Source organism: Cricetulus griseus, chromosome X (genome assembly GCF_003668045.3).
Source record: "Cricetulus griseus strain 17A/GY chromosome X, alternate assembly CriGri-PICRH-1.0, whole genome shotgun sequence".
NCBI classification, from domain to species: domain Eukaryota; kingdom Metazoa; phylum Chordata; class Mammalia; order Rodentia; family Cricetidae; genus Cricetulus; species Cricetulus griseus.
In genome coordinates this window covers 62,511,419-62,529,045 of record NC_048604.1, presented here as the reverse complement: position 1 = coordinate 62,529,045, position 17,627 = coordinate 62,511,419, and the positions used below count along the sequence as shown (strand labels likewise).

The 17,627-nt window shown below is 35.3% G+C and overlaps 1 protein-coding gene across 2 annotated transcripts in view; it reads right to left on the bottom strand.

Moving 5' to 3' along the window:
- LOC100751005 (bromodomain and WD repeat-containing protein 3) overlaps positions 1-17,627 on the bottom strand; it is a 101,712-nt gene that overhangs the window by 17,737 nt on the left and 66,348 nt on the right. For both annotated transcript variants that reach the window (XM_027433040.2, XM_027433041.2), the window contains exons 22-34: positions 17,497-17,573; positions 16,667-16,835; positions 15,391-15,504; positions 10,219-10,326; positions 7,079-7,203; positions 6,266-6,348; positions 5,158-5,269; positions 4,718-4,779; positions 4,463-4,618; positions 3,702-3,822; positions 2,588-2,713; positions 2,424-2,499; positions 307-363 (exon numbers count right to left, since the gene is read on the bottom strand). In XM_027433040.2, the coding sequence (XP_027288841.1) occupies positions 307-363; positions 2,424-2,499; positions 2,588-2,713; positions 3,702-3,822; positions 4,463-4,618; positions 4,718-4,779; positions 5,158-5,269; positions 6,266-6,348; positions 7,079-7,203; positions 10,219-10,326; positions 15,391-15,504; positions 16,667-16,835; positions 17,497-17,573 (1,386 nt within the window). The remainder of the gene's footprint in view (positions 1-306; positions 364-2,423; positions 2,500-2,587; positions 2,714-3,701; positions 3,823-4,462; positions 4,619-4,717; positions 4,780-5,157; positions 5,270-6,265; positions 6,349-7,078; positions 7,204-10,218; positions 10,327-15,390; positions 15,505-16,666; positions 16,836-17,496; positions 17,574-17,627) is intronic.

Here is a 17,627-nt window from a genome sequence, read left to right as displayed (position 1 = left end):
AGGTGCCTACATAACCAGTCACTAGTAAAATTCTTGGTAACTGAATCAATAATCACATACATGTTTTTCTGTTTTCTTTGCTGCGAGAAGAGCATGTTGTATGGCCCCTCATAGGAGAGAGAGAACATATGGGAACCTGTATGGTTTCATCCAGTCCTTGCTATCTTTTTTCCTGATATTGGGCTGGATATCCGACCCACTGCTGTAATAAACCTAAACCACGTCTAAGCTATGCATTTGCTTCCAAGAGTCCCACTCAGGAAACCTGGGAATGTTTTGTTCTCAGCAAGGCACACATTTACTTACCCTTCTTCCAGATGAAGTTCCAGGACCATCTGAATCTAAATCAACCATTTCTGTATCCTAAATTAAAAGAGGAAAGTGAGAGACATTAAGTTAAATCAGAAGTGTTACAAAGTAAATACATGTTCACAAGTAAATGGCAAGATAATGACAGTTAACTTTCCTTCATTGGAGCAGGCAGCAGAGCAAATGTAGGAGGATGATTCACTTCAAACTTTGGCAATATGCTGTGTACAGGTTAGAAAATACACTGGGAGAAGAACTGAAAGGCTTTCTCTTTAAACTAGGATAGGAAATGAGTAAAAAGGTGAACTTTGTAGACAGATAAGTATGAATATTTAAAAAACCTTATTCTATGTGACTCATTCATCTAATATACCATAATTATGAAATATTCCCAATTAAACATTGATATTTCAAGAATTAGCACATTTTCCCTAGGGAAATACAAATTTTTCCTTATATCTGAGAGGGAAGTTTGTCAACACAAAGCCAAAACCAAGGCACCACTGGTGAAGGGCAAAACAACTACACAACACATAGGAGAAATGAGATCAGGAGTTATTGATACTCCTTTCCAATAAAATCAAGCTTTACCTCCATTTTTTATTCTAAACAAAGCAGTGCATGTTTGTGAAGAAATTCTTATTACATCAAATCCTAAATAAAAATATTTATGTAAACGATTAGAAAAAATAAGGAAAAAACAATTTTGCTTGGATTTTTAATACATCAATATCTAACTGCTATATTACATTTTCCATATTATTTGTATAAATAACACTTAGGTATATTAAAATGCATTATTTGATAGACATAATTTTACAGCAGTAAAATGTCACATGGGATTACTATTTTAAAGACTAATGATGCAAACAAAATGTTATGGGATAATCTTTTCTTGTATATTATAAAGGTGTGTCTTTGCCTAAGGTGCCTTCTGATTGGTTTACTAAAGAGCTGAATGGCCAATAGCTAGGCAGGAGAGAATAGGTGGGACTTCTGGGCAGAGAGAGGAACTCTGGGTTAGCATTTGGCAGGAGACTGAAGGAAGCAGGAGACACCAGAGACATATGAAGGGAGTCAGACATATGGAATGGAGGAGAGGTAAAGAGCCACATGGCAGAATGTAGATTAATAGAAATGGGTTAATTCAAATTATAAGAGCTAGTAAGGAACAAGCCCAGCTTACATTATCAATAATATGTTTCCATGCCATTATTTGGGAACTGGCAGTCTAAAGAAACTCTGAAAAAAAGACTAGCTACAACAAAATAAACATGAAAAATATCTCATGGGCCTCCATTAGGATCTAGTATATTTGAATTTTTTATTTTATCTCTGGGATGAAGTGTTTTCAACTAAACATTGTGAATTAGTGGTACATGATGGTCTTGCTAAGAGTATTAACTATACTTCATTCAAAAAGGATTGACTGTGTTTACAACTTCCAAAAAGGAATGTGATATCAACTCCATGTATCTACTAAACATTTAGACTTTCAAGTGCATAATTTAAAGATCTTTTGCTATTTTGCATACATTATTGAAAGAAAATCATTACTAAAATTTGTATCAACTAAACATTTTTTTCTTTTTGTTTTGTTCAAGACAGGGTTTCCCTGTGTAGCCCAGACTGTCCTGGAACTCTCTCTGTAGAGCAGGCTCGCCTTAGGACTCAGAGATTCATCTGCTTCTGCTTACTAAGTGCTGGGATCATAGCCATGCACCACCCCCACCTAGCTCTAACTAAACACTTTTAAAATATTGAGTGCAAAGAAAAAGACTAAAACACACAAGAAACTAACCAAATAAAATAAATATATGTGTGCTTTGTCTTTTTTTTAAGGGCTAGACATCTGTTGTCGATTGTTCTTTATATAAATGCACCAAGTTTCAAGGATGACTGACTACCTATCTCTGACAACATCTATAGCACATCAATAAGCTTTTGGTGTATACCAGCTGAATACAGGTCAAAAGAGGTTAATATAAGAAATGCAGTTGTTCAGCTACCTCCCTTAAATTTTCACTATTCATAACAAATTACAGTTTACATTAACACTTACTGTGCCCCAAATACCAAAAAGGAAATAGTCATAATCAAGCTGTGATCCTTACCTCCTCTGCATCACTGCTGTTTAGTTCTGCTTTGATTTTATTATAAGTATCCAAAATATCAGTACAGCTCTGATCCCTAAGAAACAAGATAAGTAAGGCAAAATACATTCTAACATTTAAAAAATAGAACATCAGTCTCTGTAGAAGATAACACTACTTCTTACCCAATAAATCGAAGTAAGACATCAGTCACAATCTTGGCTGCTTTAACTATAGGACTGTCTGGCTCATTGAAAGTCCTAGCATTATGCTCAATATAGCGTACCTCCCACATTAATGCTGATATTCTCCTATGAAATAAAAATATCCTGTTAGTCTTGGCCTGATACATTTGAATTATATGCCGAGAATGTGCATTATTAGACTATTAGGCACTTTATCATGTTATGTCAAAGGTATTTCAATACATGTATGTGACACATATATATATTGTGTGCTTAAAACATCAGCATGGACCAGTAGATAACCTGAAAACCTGAGCCTGACACTCAGGATCCCACAGCAGGAGAGAACCAACTCCTGAAAGTTGTCTTCTGACCTCTATATGTATGCAGTCCCACAGCTGTGACCCACTACATAACAATAAATAAATAAATAAAAACCAACCAAAAAGTGCATTGATAAATCAAAAATTGTGTTTAGTTTAAGCAAAAGGGCAAAGGAAGGAAGGTAGGAAGGAAGTAAAAAAACTGTCATATGGAAAATAAACACATTTTTGTCTAGTTATGTTTGACATATATTATCAAATGAAATAATACCTATTTTATAAAATATACCCATTTCTCTAGTACCAGAGGCAAACCAACTAGCTCATGAAATACTGCTGTCAGTGTAAAGTGGGCATGGCTGAACAAAGGAGCAAGGACTGACCTCCAAAACCCATTAATAATTTCTCTCCTAAGCTAAAATAAACAAACAAATAATTTGGTCTATTTATGTATCTAGCAATTAAATTTATCCACTGTTTAATTCCCCAAGGAGGATTTTCAATATTCTGCATTATCACTGTAGCATCTTGATCATGATACAGTAGATTACTACCTAATCTGCCTTTAGTAAACTAAATTTACTGTAGTTTTTGTGTTTCACACAATTGTGCTACTTATATTTTCTGCTCTATCTTTTTATCCATATAAATTTTTAGTATGGAAGTGTGATAAAATGTAAGGAACTTTGCAGCATGTTTTGGATGATTATATGAGACATTAAAAACATCTTTAAAAGGAACAAGAAACATAAAACTATGACTTCTGTAATACATTCTAAAACAAAACAAACCTGTAAAAGCGATTTTCAAGTCTTTGTCTGATGGTATTGAGGTCAGTTGGATAAGCAACTACAGTACAATACAAGGGGTAGGCACTGAGATCCACTGGAACAGCAAAAGGGCTGGCAAAATCTACAAAAATCACCAAAAATAAAAAACAGCTATTAAAGAGACCAACATTTCTTATTAGTGAATATTCACATATAAACAAGAAGGCAGAGCAATACACCCAATTTGTAAGACAATAATGCTTCAATTATATAAATTAATGTCACTTTTTCTTTGGACATAGTGTCTTTGAATCATGCATGATATATTGGTTCAAATTAGGTAAAATGAAACAAAATTAAGTGAGAAATGTGCCAAATTTCAATCTTTTATGTTTCCTGAATAAATGCCAAACTTCACCAGTGATATATTTTAGAAAATATAGCTATTTATGTGGGCAAAATACATTACTCACCCACTGTCTTTACCCAGGAACCCCTCCAAAGTCAGGCTCAGGAAATAGCTAGAGAGCCAAAAGGCCTCAAGAAAGAAAAAGAGACTTACACGCCTGCCTTCACTAATACCCCCCAGAGCGATGAAATAGTGGATTAGTAATTACTTCAGTCAAACATATAAAATGTTACAATTAAACTAAAATCGTTGTGCCTGTTGAATTAAATGTAAAGTATACTGTGATAAACTACATTTCTTTGTGCAGCATTTAAAAGTGCTGGCTTTCCAAGCTCCCCATTCTTTTTCTTGTATTTTTTCACATTCACCATACCCAGGGAAAGAAGGTGGTTGATGCCCTGAATAACGCGTTCACATTCCTCGTCTCTGGAATGAGCCCCCCACTCTCCTTCCTGGGGTTTATATAGCAAAGCAGTCAGTTCTTCCTGGGACACAGGAACACCAGCACCAACTTCATCTGGAAAAGCAGCTAGGTACAAGAAAAATCCAAAACAATTAGTTTCCAACATCAGACTGCTGTCAACTTGCTTTTCCAAGAATTGTCATTAATTTTTAAAGGCATATTTACTTCCATCTGGAATTGGCTCCATATCCCAGGGGCTCATCTTTTCTCTTTCATTATTGTCCCAGCTATCAACAAAAGAAGAAGATGCAAATCAGATTCCCAAGCATTTCCTTTCATGTAGTAACATCATTTGCATGATTTCTTGAGGGTGAAGTTTAGAAAAAAAGCAACATAGTAGTCATGAAAGTACAACTCTGCTTATATAAAGATAGTAATAAACCACTTAGTAAAGAAAACAGGCTAGAACAATATAAAGCTAAGAAGGTGGAAGCCCACTCTTTCATAGTAGTTTTATTTCTTTGCTGATACTGTCATCAAGAATATATCTATAAAATTAACCTGTAGGAAAGAATACAATGATCTATTTAGAAAACAATGTTTATGTGAAAAAAGTTGATATAAAGAGACAGTATTTATCAGAGTCACGAATGAGCTATACTTACTGAACACTGTAACACTGGAAAGAGCTATCAGGATATTCTGGCTGAAAAGGCTGCTGACTTTCCACAGTTCCAAACCACCAGGCATCATCTATTATACTGCGGAATCTATCACCTATAATAAATTCAAAAAAATTCAAATAGCTCTATCCCACTCAAATTATTACATAGTTTTGAGTACAGAAGTAGCTTGTATTTAGCATTATCACACACAATTATAGTAAATTTTTCCAAATCTAGCATAGTAAGAGACTAGAAGTTGTACACTAGAAGTTGTACATTTTATTAAAATATAACGTAATACAAGTTTGTGATGTGCTTTGAGCGCCCATCCCACAAGAAGGGATGCTCTCTCGGCCTGGACACATGGGGGAGGGCCTAGCCCCGGCCCAGGATGATATGACAGACTTTGGGGAGCCCCTGTGGAGGGCCCTACCCTCCCTGGGGAGCAGAGGGGGAAAGGTTGGGGGAGGGGAGGGAGAGGGAGAGGGGATTGACATGTGAAGCAAGCTTGTTCCTAATTCGAACAAATAAAACAAATGGTATCATCTAAAAAAAGTTTGTGATGTGGTTTCTCTTAAAGTACTCTAAGGTATTATATTCACCCTTTCTTTCTGCAATTATGTGAGCTGGCACAGTGAGATGAACTGAGGTGAATAATGTAAGCTAATTCATAATAGGTACTTGAATTTATGCGCTATAATACCCAGAGGATTTGGAAGATACAGCTGAGAATAAAAGATAAGTCCAGCATGTTTGCTGGAAAAACTGACATCCCAGGGAAGAAGGAATGTGATGGTGCTAGAATTCATTATATTATTCAGACTGAGGAACCAAAAAATTATGAGTTGATATTATCCATTTTATATCTGCAAACTACAAGTGGACATAGGCAAGTAACACCACCTAATATGAAATGAGGTACAAGAGTGAAGTGCTTGCAAATATTACACAGTGTGCATTAAGTTCACTAAAATTATGTTTAATTTTTTGCTTGCCTTATAAATTTGACTTCTTTGTTCAGGTAAACCTTGAACTAATTTCCTTTTGTTAAATCAGGGTTAATACTGTACTTCAAGCTTATTAATTATAAGTCACAATCTATACTTACCAATCTGCCAGTTTCTTTCTTTGGCTTCATTATAAAACTGATGTAACACAAGGAAATCAATGACATCTGGCATGTCATGATACCTATATAGAAAATAAAGCACAGTAGCATCTAATACTGTAATGTAATAGTATTCATCACTTGCTCCATTTCCGAGGATAAACATTTGACATAGAGATTATTAAGTAAAATTTTGTAAACTCCATGGTCTTCAGAAATGGCTTTACTTAATATTAAGATATCAACAAAGGCTTTAAAATTTTTAAGTGAAGATCTTCATCAAAAATTTAAAAAACAGATCACCAGGTGTGGTGGCACACACCACTAACCTTGTCACTTGGGAAGCAGAGAGGCAGGTGGATCACTTTGAAAGCTAGCCAGGGCTACAAGGTGAGATCTGGCCTCCAAAATACAGATTTATTTTTTTCAATTCCCTTCAATTTTAAATTTAAATTCCACAAGTAGTCATTTACTTATTAGCCCTATTATTATTATCAAAACAATACCAACTAAGCATACTCTTAAACGTTGGTCTTTGATTCCTTGCAATTCTAAGGAAAGGATCGGCATTTTAGCATGTCCATTTTACATGATCAGACTAAGTACCTTGCTTTGATCAGGGATCAGTTCATCCATTCGTATCACACATTAGACAGAGCAAGAAACCAAAACCTACTCAAATCTTTGTAATAATAAACCACAGTATTTCCACTCCCATTGTTTTTGAGCTCTGAATTGAATATTAAATACATTAGTACCAATGGGCATTAAAATTCAAACAAACAAAAACAGAATCAGAAACAAGCTACTTACTTAATGGAAAAGGACTCTCCAGTCATTTTGCCTGAAATGGGGTCCAAAAATGCAAGTTTCAAGCAGCATAGTGTAGGTGGTCCAACCTCATATTTGATTCCTACAATCTTAACAAATTCTTGCTCCTATTCATGGAAAAACCAATACATTACTTTTCTGTAAATAACTACCTTTTATTAATACATTTCATTACTACCCAAATAACTTCAAAATTATCTGAATACTTAAGTGTTGTTTGGTGTCTAAAACAGCAGCAGTAGCAATGATGAACTTTACTTTTTTATTTAAAGATATTTTACTTCACTTTTCATTTTAATTATAATCTAATTACACCAGTTTCCCCCTTCTTCTTCCTCCCTCAGCCCCTCTCAAGTCCCTCCCACTCTAAATCTGCTGGCCTCTCTCTTTATTAATCATATATATATATATATATATATATATATGATTGTATATACATATATACATATATGTATACTTGTATATACATATATACAAATACAACACTACAACTTGTTGCATCAAAAAAGTCATGTGAATAGTCATCAAATGATAGAAACTACATTAAATTGAAGGTAGTCATTTGAATCTTAATATTTCACAGTAAGGCGAGTGAAATGACAGCCTGACAACTTCAGTTCATCCCCAGAACCAACAGTGTGTGTGTAAAACAACTTTCAAAAGGTGTCCTTTACCTCCCACATGTGTACCATAGCAGATGAGTATCTGCACACACATGCACACACATATGGTAACCCATACAAATAATAACAAAAATGGGAGGTGGTAGCCCATGCCTTTGATCCCAGAACTCAGGAGGCAGAGGCAGGCAGATCTCTGTGAGTTCAAGGCCAGCCTGATCTACAGAGCGAGTTCCAGGACAGCCAGGGCTACACAGAGAAACCTTGTCTTGAAACAAAAACAAAAAGAATACTAAACAGACTGATGCTTAAGGCAGGGCTGTAAAGAAGGAAGCCTTCCAGAACTTATGAACTTAAGTAATGCCCTTAGTTCTATAGGTCATGGGTACATATCAGTCAAATATTCTTAAAAAGCAAACTTCTGACAGTTCTAGAAGATGTAATCTCACAATCTCCCTGTTCCTCTGGCTCTTAGAATCATTCTGACCCCTTATTTCTCAATGACTTGTGAGCCTTGGTACAAGAATTGTGTTGTAGATGGGTCAGTTGGGACGAGGTTCCTCAACTTGGCATTTTAGAAAACAACAGACATGTTAACATGGAAGGCAGAGAGCTTAATAGGTCTCTACCCTGGAAAAAGAATTACAGGCAAAGTGGGAGAAACAGTCTTCTTCAGGGATGAGCACACCAATTATGTGCACACAATATACCTCTAATTCCAAATGGTTAGCCCTGAAACATACACATGTAAGTAACATAGAAACAGAGCAGATTTTATTTACAAGTATATGTAAGTATACAAGTATACACACACACATACAGACACACACACATACACAGAGAGCAATTAAACAAAAAGGGGTCATGAATTTGAAAGAGAGTAAGGGGGTACATAGCAGGTTTGACAGGGAGAGAACAGGAAATGATATAATTATATTATAAACTCAAAAATAAGAAAAATTATTTAAAAAAGTCAAACTCCTCAGGGGACCATGATACTGTCTAGTTAAAAAAAATCACTTACCCTATTAGCAAAATTAATAAGTAATCACACAGATTTATATGTACATGTGATTGAGATGACAGCTTTTTTAGACAGAGTATTGTGTCACAATCTTACGGTTTACTGATCACATTGAAGAAATTAAAAAAAAAAAAAACTAATCTTCCTAGATACAGTAACTTGATTAAAGTTATACTCAGCATATAAAAAAGCCAGGGCTGAAATTCAGGTTTCACTCCAAAGCCCAACCTCTTATATTATATACACACTACCGCTGAATAATTTTCTAGAACCACAGAGCTGTGGTTAGAAGGAAGACATTATAAATGCTATCCACTTCCTCAGTCCTGGAAGAGTACTCAATTCTCATTGATTTTAAATAGATGAATAGGCAGTAAAGAAGATCAGATATTTGATAAGATATTTTAACACCTTGAAACAATGTTTTATCTGCAAACGTCTAAATATCTACTTGAATATCCAGATTTTTCTCTTTTATCTTCAAAATAAACAAACAGCAAGTCTTCAGTTTCCACACAAACTCATAGTAAATCTGCCCTTTATTTTTCTCTAAGTCAGGAGGAAAAAGAAACAAAACTCAAATAGAAATATATACTTAGGCCTGCCTATACATATGTTATGTATGAGAAAGAATAAATTTATATTAACTGACATAAAAGTCTTCAACAGAAATAGCAGTATCCATTTTACTTGATTTTATAAAGCAATGTGTGTATTACATCAAAAGAGATTCTCTCACAGAATACAAGTCTCTAAGCTTCTTTTCATTTATGATATTTAACCTATCTCAAAGCTACCAGAACCTTGAGAATGTCTGTAGGACACACAGTTTACTCGGGAATGTACACAACTGTTGATAGGGAAAATATTCAAACCAGAGAATGTCTACTTTTCTGTAGTTGAGGAATGGTAAAAACACAAGAACCTGAAGCTTACAGAAAAGCAGGGCCAATAAGATAACACATAGCTTAAAAATTGTTTAAAGATTTATTTTAGGTATATGACCACTTTGCTTGCAAGAATGTATGTGTACCATGTGTGCCTGGTGCCTGCAGAGGCAAGAAGAGAACATCAGATCTGATGATTATGAGCTGTCATGTAGGTGCTGGGAACTGAATCCAGGTCCTCAGCAAAAGCTCTTAATCACTGCACTGTCTCTCTGTTTCAGTTTGTTTAGTTTGATACTGAGTCTCACACTATAGCCTAGGTTGGTTTGGAATTCACTGTGTAGTATATGCTGGCTTCACTTCCCAGCAATCCTGCTTCAGCTTCCGAAGAACTAGGATTGTAGGTATGAATCACTATAACCTAGCATAATTTTAAGAAATATATATTATCCATTCTACAAAATATCATGCATCAATTAATTTTGGAAATACACTACCACCAAAATATCCATGAAACCTAGAAAAAAAGTTTAGGGCAACTGCATCACCAAAACTCTTTTGATTATACTCATGTCCATTGGGCAAACTCACCCTGAGATCCATTTTGTTCCATGGCTGTTTTTGTAAATTAACACTATATATTTTTGATTTCCTTACAGCTCTCACATAAGCTTCATGTCCTTGCCTAAAATAGATAAGCTGAAACAGAAAACAATGTTATACACTCATATTTATTTTAACCCTGCAGTTCCCAATCCATATTGCCTAAACACCTTCCTCCATTTACATAAAATAATTTCAGTTTTAAAACTCTTCTGATCAAATGATATTCATTCAGCACTCATGCCTACCTAACCTGTGCCAAGTTTCACATTGCATAAATAATATATGCAGTCTTTTGCTCCCAAGCAGCTGCAAAAGGCAACTGAAGAAAAGAGAGGTCTATGAAAGGGGAAAACGGCTTTCAAGGAGGGGGGAGGGGAGGGAAATGGAACACCTGTGACATTAAAGTGGAAGGGTACAAGGGGAGAACTGGGGCACGAAGATGTAGGTGATGAGAGTGAGGAAATTAACCATAACAAAGCATTAATGAAAGTGCCAGCAGGAAAACTATTACATTCAACAATAGCTTCAAATGTAGGTATTTAGAATGCTACTCATAAGCTTAAGCAATTCTTTGAAATGCAACCACTGTTGTGTACATCTATGGTGATTTTTTTTCCTTCAGTGTGAAACTACCTAGGAAAACAACTACAACCAGTATTGAAATGAAGTAATTTTTAAGACAAACTGAAAGTGTTCTGTTTCAAGAGTTCACGTCAGCATTAGCTGAGCACAGAAGAAAATGAATTCAAGTGTCTAGTAAGACACGCCAATTTCTTCAAAGATAATATTTACTATTATTTTCTACATTTCTTTTTTTCTTTTGTTTTTCGAGACAGAGTTTCTCTGTGTAGCTTTGGAGCCTATCCTGGCACTCGCTCTGGAGACCAGGCTGAACTCGAACTCACAGAGATCTGCCTGCCTCTGCCTCCTGAGGGCTGGGATTAAAGGCGTGCACACCAACGCCAGGCCTGTTTTCTGCATTTCTTGAGGGAAGTTTCTTTTCCTCAGTGGGTTCAGAGTGTTGACAGATATAAACAAATGGAATAAGGTAAATGAAATATCATATAAGGTAGTTTAAGCTACACAATGAATTATGAGCAAGATAACCCTCCTCCTTTACCTCAGGGAATTTAATTTCTCATTGTTAGCTGAGCCCTGTAGACCAGTTCTCATAAAAGCATGAGATGCTGAGGATTTTGAAAGTTCTGTACCAATATGCTGTGATTCTAACATCTGATTATAGGCAATTTTGGGCACCTTGCTTACCTTTCTAATTCTCTGTCACCTCATCTGTAAATAAGACATGCTGTGATATGACTCAAACACTGCATACCATATAGCATTGGCCAAACTGTAAAAACAGCTACTCTTTGTTTTTATGTAAGAGACTATGCTTCACACACAATACACTAATCATCATATACTACTATAATTTCAGCTTTAGAAATACATGTATTGAAGTTTATGGAAAAGACAAAAATGTATTTCCAAACCCCAAATGCTATCCAATGAGTGCATAAAGAAGGCTGTGGACTTAGCATTGTGATTAACTTAGGTACATTTCTGACATTACTATCTGAGAATAATGGAGCTCTAGGTCCCCTCTGGGCCCCCTGGTCTTCAATAAAATGTTCCTGAGTTTTCAGTCCTCCCTTCTCAAATGCAGGGGTTGGTTTTGCATGGAATAATGTAACTGAACACACACACACACACACACACACACACACACACACACACACACACACACACAGAGAGACAGACACAGACACAGACACACACACATACACAAATCTTTGGCCTTACTTGGAAAATACTATCTTTGTGGAAATAATCAACTTAAGAGTACTTGAACTCATAGCAGATGCATGCACGCCCTAAATGATTGCCCAGATAAGAAGGTAGCAAGTGGGAATGCAGAGAGACTTAGAGGGGAGATTGCCATATGAAGGTAGGAGAGAAATTGAAGTAATGTTGCTACATGTTGACAAACAGCAACAATTCTGAGAACCACCAAAAGCTGGGGAAAGTGGGGAAGGATTCGGCCTTAGGGATTTGGGAGAGAACATGGTTCTGCCAATGGCACATTGTACTGTTTTTACATTTCAAACTGGTTTGAGAGAATAAATTCCTATCATATAAAGCCAAAAAAATATATGACCAAACTCTTTCAATCAAAAACCTACATAGAGAGGCAGGCAGTGGCGGCCCAAGCCTTTAATTCCAGCACTCGGGAGGCAGAGGCAGATGGATCTCTGTGACTTCATGGTAGGCCTGGTCTACAGACAGAGAGCCAGTTCCAGGACAGCCAGGGTTAGACACAGAAACCCGGTCTCGAAAAAAAAAGAAACAAAAAGACAAAAAACAAAACAAAAAACCTACATAGAAAGTGAAAATATTTAAACATTAGTAAATAAAAACCATACCATTTAAAATCCAAACTAAGGACATTATATATTCATTTCAATATCCAATATTGACAAAAATATCTAAGAACAAGGCACTAGATGCTATCACAAGGTATTAAAATGTAATATTTTCCTTTAAGGGAAAGTATAACACACACACACACACACACACACACACACACACACACACACACACACAATATATATATATAGGTATGAAAACTTATATATTAAGAGGTATGGGCAAACCCGAATTTGGCATTTGAGTTATATCTTTAAGAAGGAGCATTTTGGTTGGGAGTTGGTGGCACAGCCTTTAATCCCAGCACTTGGGAGACAGGCAGGAGGATCTCTGTGAGTTTGAAGCCAGCCTGGTCTACAGAGCGAGTTCCAGGACAGGTTCGAAAGAAACACAGTGAGACCGTGTCTCAAAAAAAGCCAAAAAAAAAAAGGAGCATTTTGAAGAGCAATCATTTATCAGTAGGGTTATTCTAAGCAAAATAACAAGGGCTTAATAGCTAGACAAGGCAGTAAGTAGTGCTGTAATTAAGAAACTGATTACACGAAGAGTACATTTGTGCCTTTATGAGCTCTTATAAAAAACATTCTCAAACTGCTATTCAACTCTTGGGTTCACTACAATACTTTCTCCATTCCCCCAAAGAATTGTCATAGGATAATACATAATCTTGAAGTCATGGTGTAATCAGTTTAATAAAATACAAGGAAAGTGATTCCATCAGGGCATGAACTGACAGAAGTGGTCATCAAGTGTAGAGAACAGTCTCATCAGACTTTAAAAGCATACAGAGGCTTATTTTGTTCTGTGAAGTCCTTTAAAATTAATCCAACTTCACCACAGACCTCCTAAGACTCAAAATACACATTAAGTATAATAAATTATGATTTTTAGATCTATCAATATTTTAAGGCTTTTTAATTTTTTATAATACAGCATTAATCATCAGAAGCTTATTAGCATAGTAATATAAACAAGCACTAACTAAAAGTCCAACATATATCAAAAGGAAACATTTTAATCATCTCTAAACAAAATAAGCAAATGCTAGCTTATTCACAATGTTATCTGATAGATGTCTCTGCTACAAGATCTCTTTAAGAGAAAATTAGGCCAAATTTTTTATTTGGTCTTATTTGAAACCTATTTACTTGTCTTTCTCTGACTTTTTGTTTGTTTGTTTGGTTGGTTTTGGTTTTTCGAGGCAGGGTTTCTCTGTGTAGCTTTGGAGCCTATCCTAGCACTCACTCTGGAGACCAAGCTGGCGTCAAACTCACAGAGTTCTGCCTGCTTCTGCCTCCCGAGTGCTGGGATTAAAGGCGTGCGCCACCAACGCCTGGCTTTTTTCTGACTTTTATTGAAGTGACAATTTCACATTTCTACTATTAATTCAGAATTCAAAATGGTGCGCGGGGGTTGAGAGTGCCATACAATAATACAACTGCCTAGTATGTATCAATCCTGGTTTCAATCCCCAGCACACACACAAAAAGGCTCAAATACTTGGTCAGTCAATATATCAGATAAAACAGTCTAACTAGAGGAAAGATATTCCAAGGTAACCATAATGTCACTGAGATGCTGAAGTTTCTGAGTAATATTTTCTTAGATTTTTCTATGCCTAATTATATATGTGTATTTACATTTATTCGATCACAGATTCAGTAACTATCCTTTAGCACAGTGTCCAACTTTTTGACCTTGGAATGTAATATCATATACAAATGGGTTTAACCACACTCATAGGTATTCTGGGTTGGACATACCTCTTTTAGCATATTGTTATCAGGCTCAATTTCTTAAACAATATCAGTTCTTGAGTGAGGACTCAAAGTACCACTCACTTCTACAAAGTCACAATTAAAAGTCTATTGTTTTCATAACTTTAGAAGTCAATCATGAATAAATTTAAATTCCTGTTAACCTAGCATCTACTTTGTTGACTACATTATACCAGACCAGACCTATACAAGGGATGCAAAATTAATTATATTGAGTCACATTCTTCAAGAAATACTCAATTGAACAAAGCAACAAAGACAGTATATATTTAATCACAACAGAATTACAGTATGAATTTCCTGGAGCTGGCAAGATGGTTCAGTCATTAAAAGCAGTTGCTGTACAAGTTGTGTGACCTGAGTTTAATTCCTGGGATCCATGTAATAGGTAGAAAGAGAATTAATTCCACAGAGCTGTCCCCTGATCTCCATTTGTGCTCTGTAGCATACGTGTTCCCCTAAGTTATGCACATATACTCAAAACCACTATCAGATACGAAGATTGAATAATGTTAATTGTTCTCTTGTTTGTTTTGATTTTTAAAGACAGCATTTCCCTTTGTAACAGTCCTGACAATCCTGTTACTAGCTCTGTGGACCAAGGAGGCCTCAAAACTCAGAGATCCATCTATCTCTGCCTCCCTAGTACTGGGATTAAAGGCATGCACCATCACCCCCTGGCAATGTTAACTGTTTCATTCTTTTAAAAGGGAAAAATTTTGTTATTGTTGGTTTATTTTACTTTATGAGCCTGCATGAATGTCTGTTTACAATGTATATGCCTGGTGCCCACGAACTCCAGAAAAGGGCATTAGATCCTTTGGAATGGGAGTCACAGACTGCTACATGGGTGCTGGGAATTGAACGTAGGCCCTCTGGGAGAATAGTTAACTGCTGAGCCATCTCTCAAGCCCAGTAGTGTCCTTGAAGCAAAAGGGTTTTTATTGGGTACCTCATCTCCCATCTGTGGGACGAATGGAGAACGCCGTGGTATGGTATCCAAGATCCACTGCGGGGCAAACCATTCTTCATTGGGTTCGCCTGCCATAGAAACCAGTCCCCCTTTCTAAAACAAAACAAATCAAAAAACAATGACAGTATTTACAACAATAGCTCAAGTGCAAATTCATGAATAGTAGATTAAAAAAAGTAGGAAAATTATTTAAAATAGCAGGTTTAATGCACAGTAAAAATACATAATTTTAAGCACATACAATAGGAACTATATATTAATTTTATAGCAAAAAATCAAGTAGTTCATTTTTGGATTGTAGATAATAGCTTGATATTATATTACCATCTAAAAATAACATATTTTGTAATCTTCATGTATCTAGAAGACATCAATTCAAATAATAGTAATACAATAGTATCTATTAAGAAGGTAAGATGGACCAGATGCTGCAGGTCCATAATCCCTGATAGTCAGCAAGTTTGGACAGAAGAATTGCAAGTTCAAGGCCAACCTGGGCAATTTGAGATTCTGTCTGAAAATGCAAAAGTACACAAAAGAGCTGGTATACATAGCTCAGTGGTAATGTGTGAAGCCATAGGTACAACCCCTAGTATTTATATTTACCAATACTAATCGGGTTATTGTATTAGTGTATTAATATCTTTTAAATTTTGTATAGGAAGAATATGCAGAGCTCATTTGTTAATGGAATCCACCATTTTCCATTTAGATACATAGATTTTTTTTTGGTGTTTTAGAGAACAGCAATCCTTTTAAAACTGAAAGTATAGAAACAGCATATTCTTGTCATAACATTAACATGTAAACTTAAACTATCAAATTAAAAAAAAACTATGTAGATTAACTGTCCCCTAAGTTCAACTACAGTCATGGAAAGAAAGGATAATGGGATAAAATAAAATACAAATTCATCAAACTCTTCAATCCTATGATATAGACATGTGTATAGGACTACAAAATTCTAACTGGATAATGATGAGAATAATAATTGAATAATATAATGGCTTATTCTTATAGAACATTGCTACATTTTAACAAGTAATTGTCAATGTTCTAGTTTAATAACATATAATGGTGATATTTAACTGTTACCTTTGGTAACAAGAAATTAAAAATAATCCTTTGAAGTCAATTAAAATTTTATTGGTTTCTAAGACATTTAGAGCAAAAGCAAATGTCATTATTAAATATTCAAATATTAGTGGCAAAAAAGAAAAACAAGGCAAAAATGAACAATATATATGTTACAAACCTTCTTTCTAGTCTGTTTTGGTTTCTTCTGCCTATCTTCTAATGACTTCAAATTTTCATCTTCAGAGCTGCTGTATATTTTCTGTGTTGCCTGTCTAGTTTGTCTTTTAGGAGGCTGCAAATTTATCCCAGCATCTGCTGTCCAATCAGAATAATCGCTTGATGAATCACTGTAAATAAACCAAAATTATAATGGAAAAGTGATCATTTTGTTATCAAAGAGCATTTAAATGACAAGGACTGAAGCAGAAGAAAAATAATACAGATTTTTGATCTCTATTTGATTTTAACAAAATGCTTCTTGAATAAAAATACTTAATTTACCATAACAGGAATCAAAATCCGTGTTGGAAACACAAAACTGCCTAAAAATAAACATAAATCTTATGCCTGAATTGATGAAAGAGATATAGTTTTAAAACTGAAATAAAAGATAAAAGCTGGGAATGGTAGTGCATGCCTTTAATCCCAGAGGCAGTCAGGATCTCTGTGAGTTTGAGGCCACCTTGGTCTACATAGTGAGTTCTAGCACAGCCAGAGTTACATAATAATACTCTGTTTCAAAAGACCAAAACTTGAAATAATCATATAAAATTGCAAAGAAGTACAATCATAAATTTAAAAAGAAGCTTATTTTACAGATAAAGGAAACAAAAACCTCCAGTTATATCCACAGAATGTACTGGGAGTCATGAGGAAATAAATTGTACATAGGCTTCTAACTCAGAACTTTTTCTATTACATGATAATATTTTATCTAGTTTTATCAAACTCCTACAAAATCATAATTTCATGTTAAATGTTGAATAAATTTGGGTCAATTAAAACTACCTGGAAGAACTTTCACTTTGCCACTCAATAACAGGGTCTTCTACAGAAGCATCACTTGTGCCAACAGTTTCATCTTCCTATAGAAAAGAGACAAAAATTCAGATATATGTTAAGTATTAGCTAGTGTAATA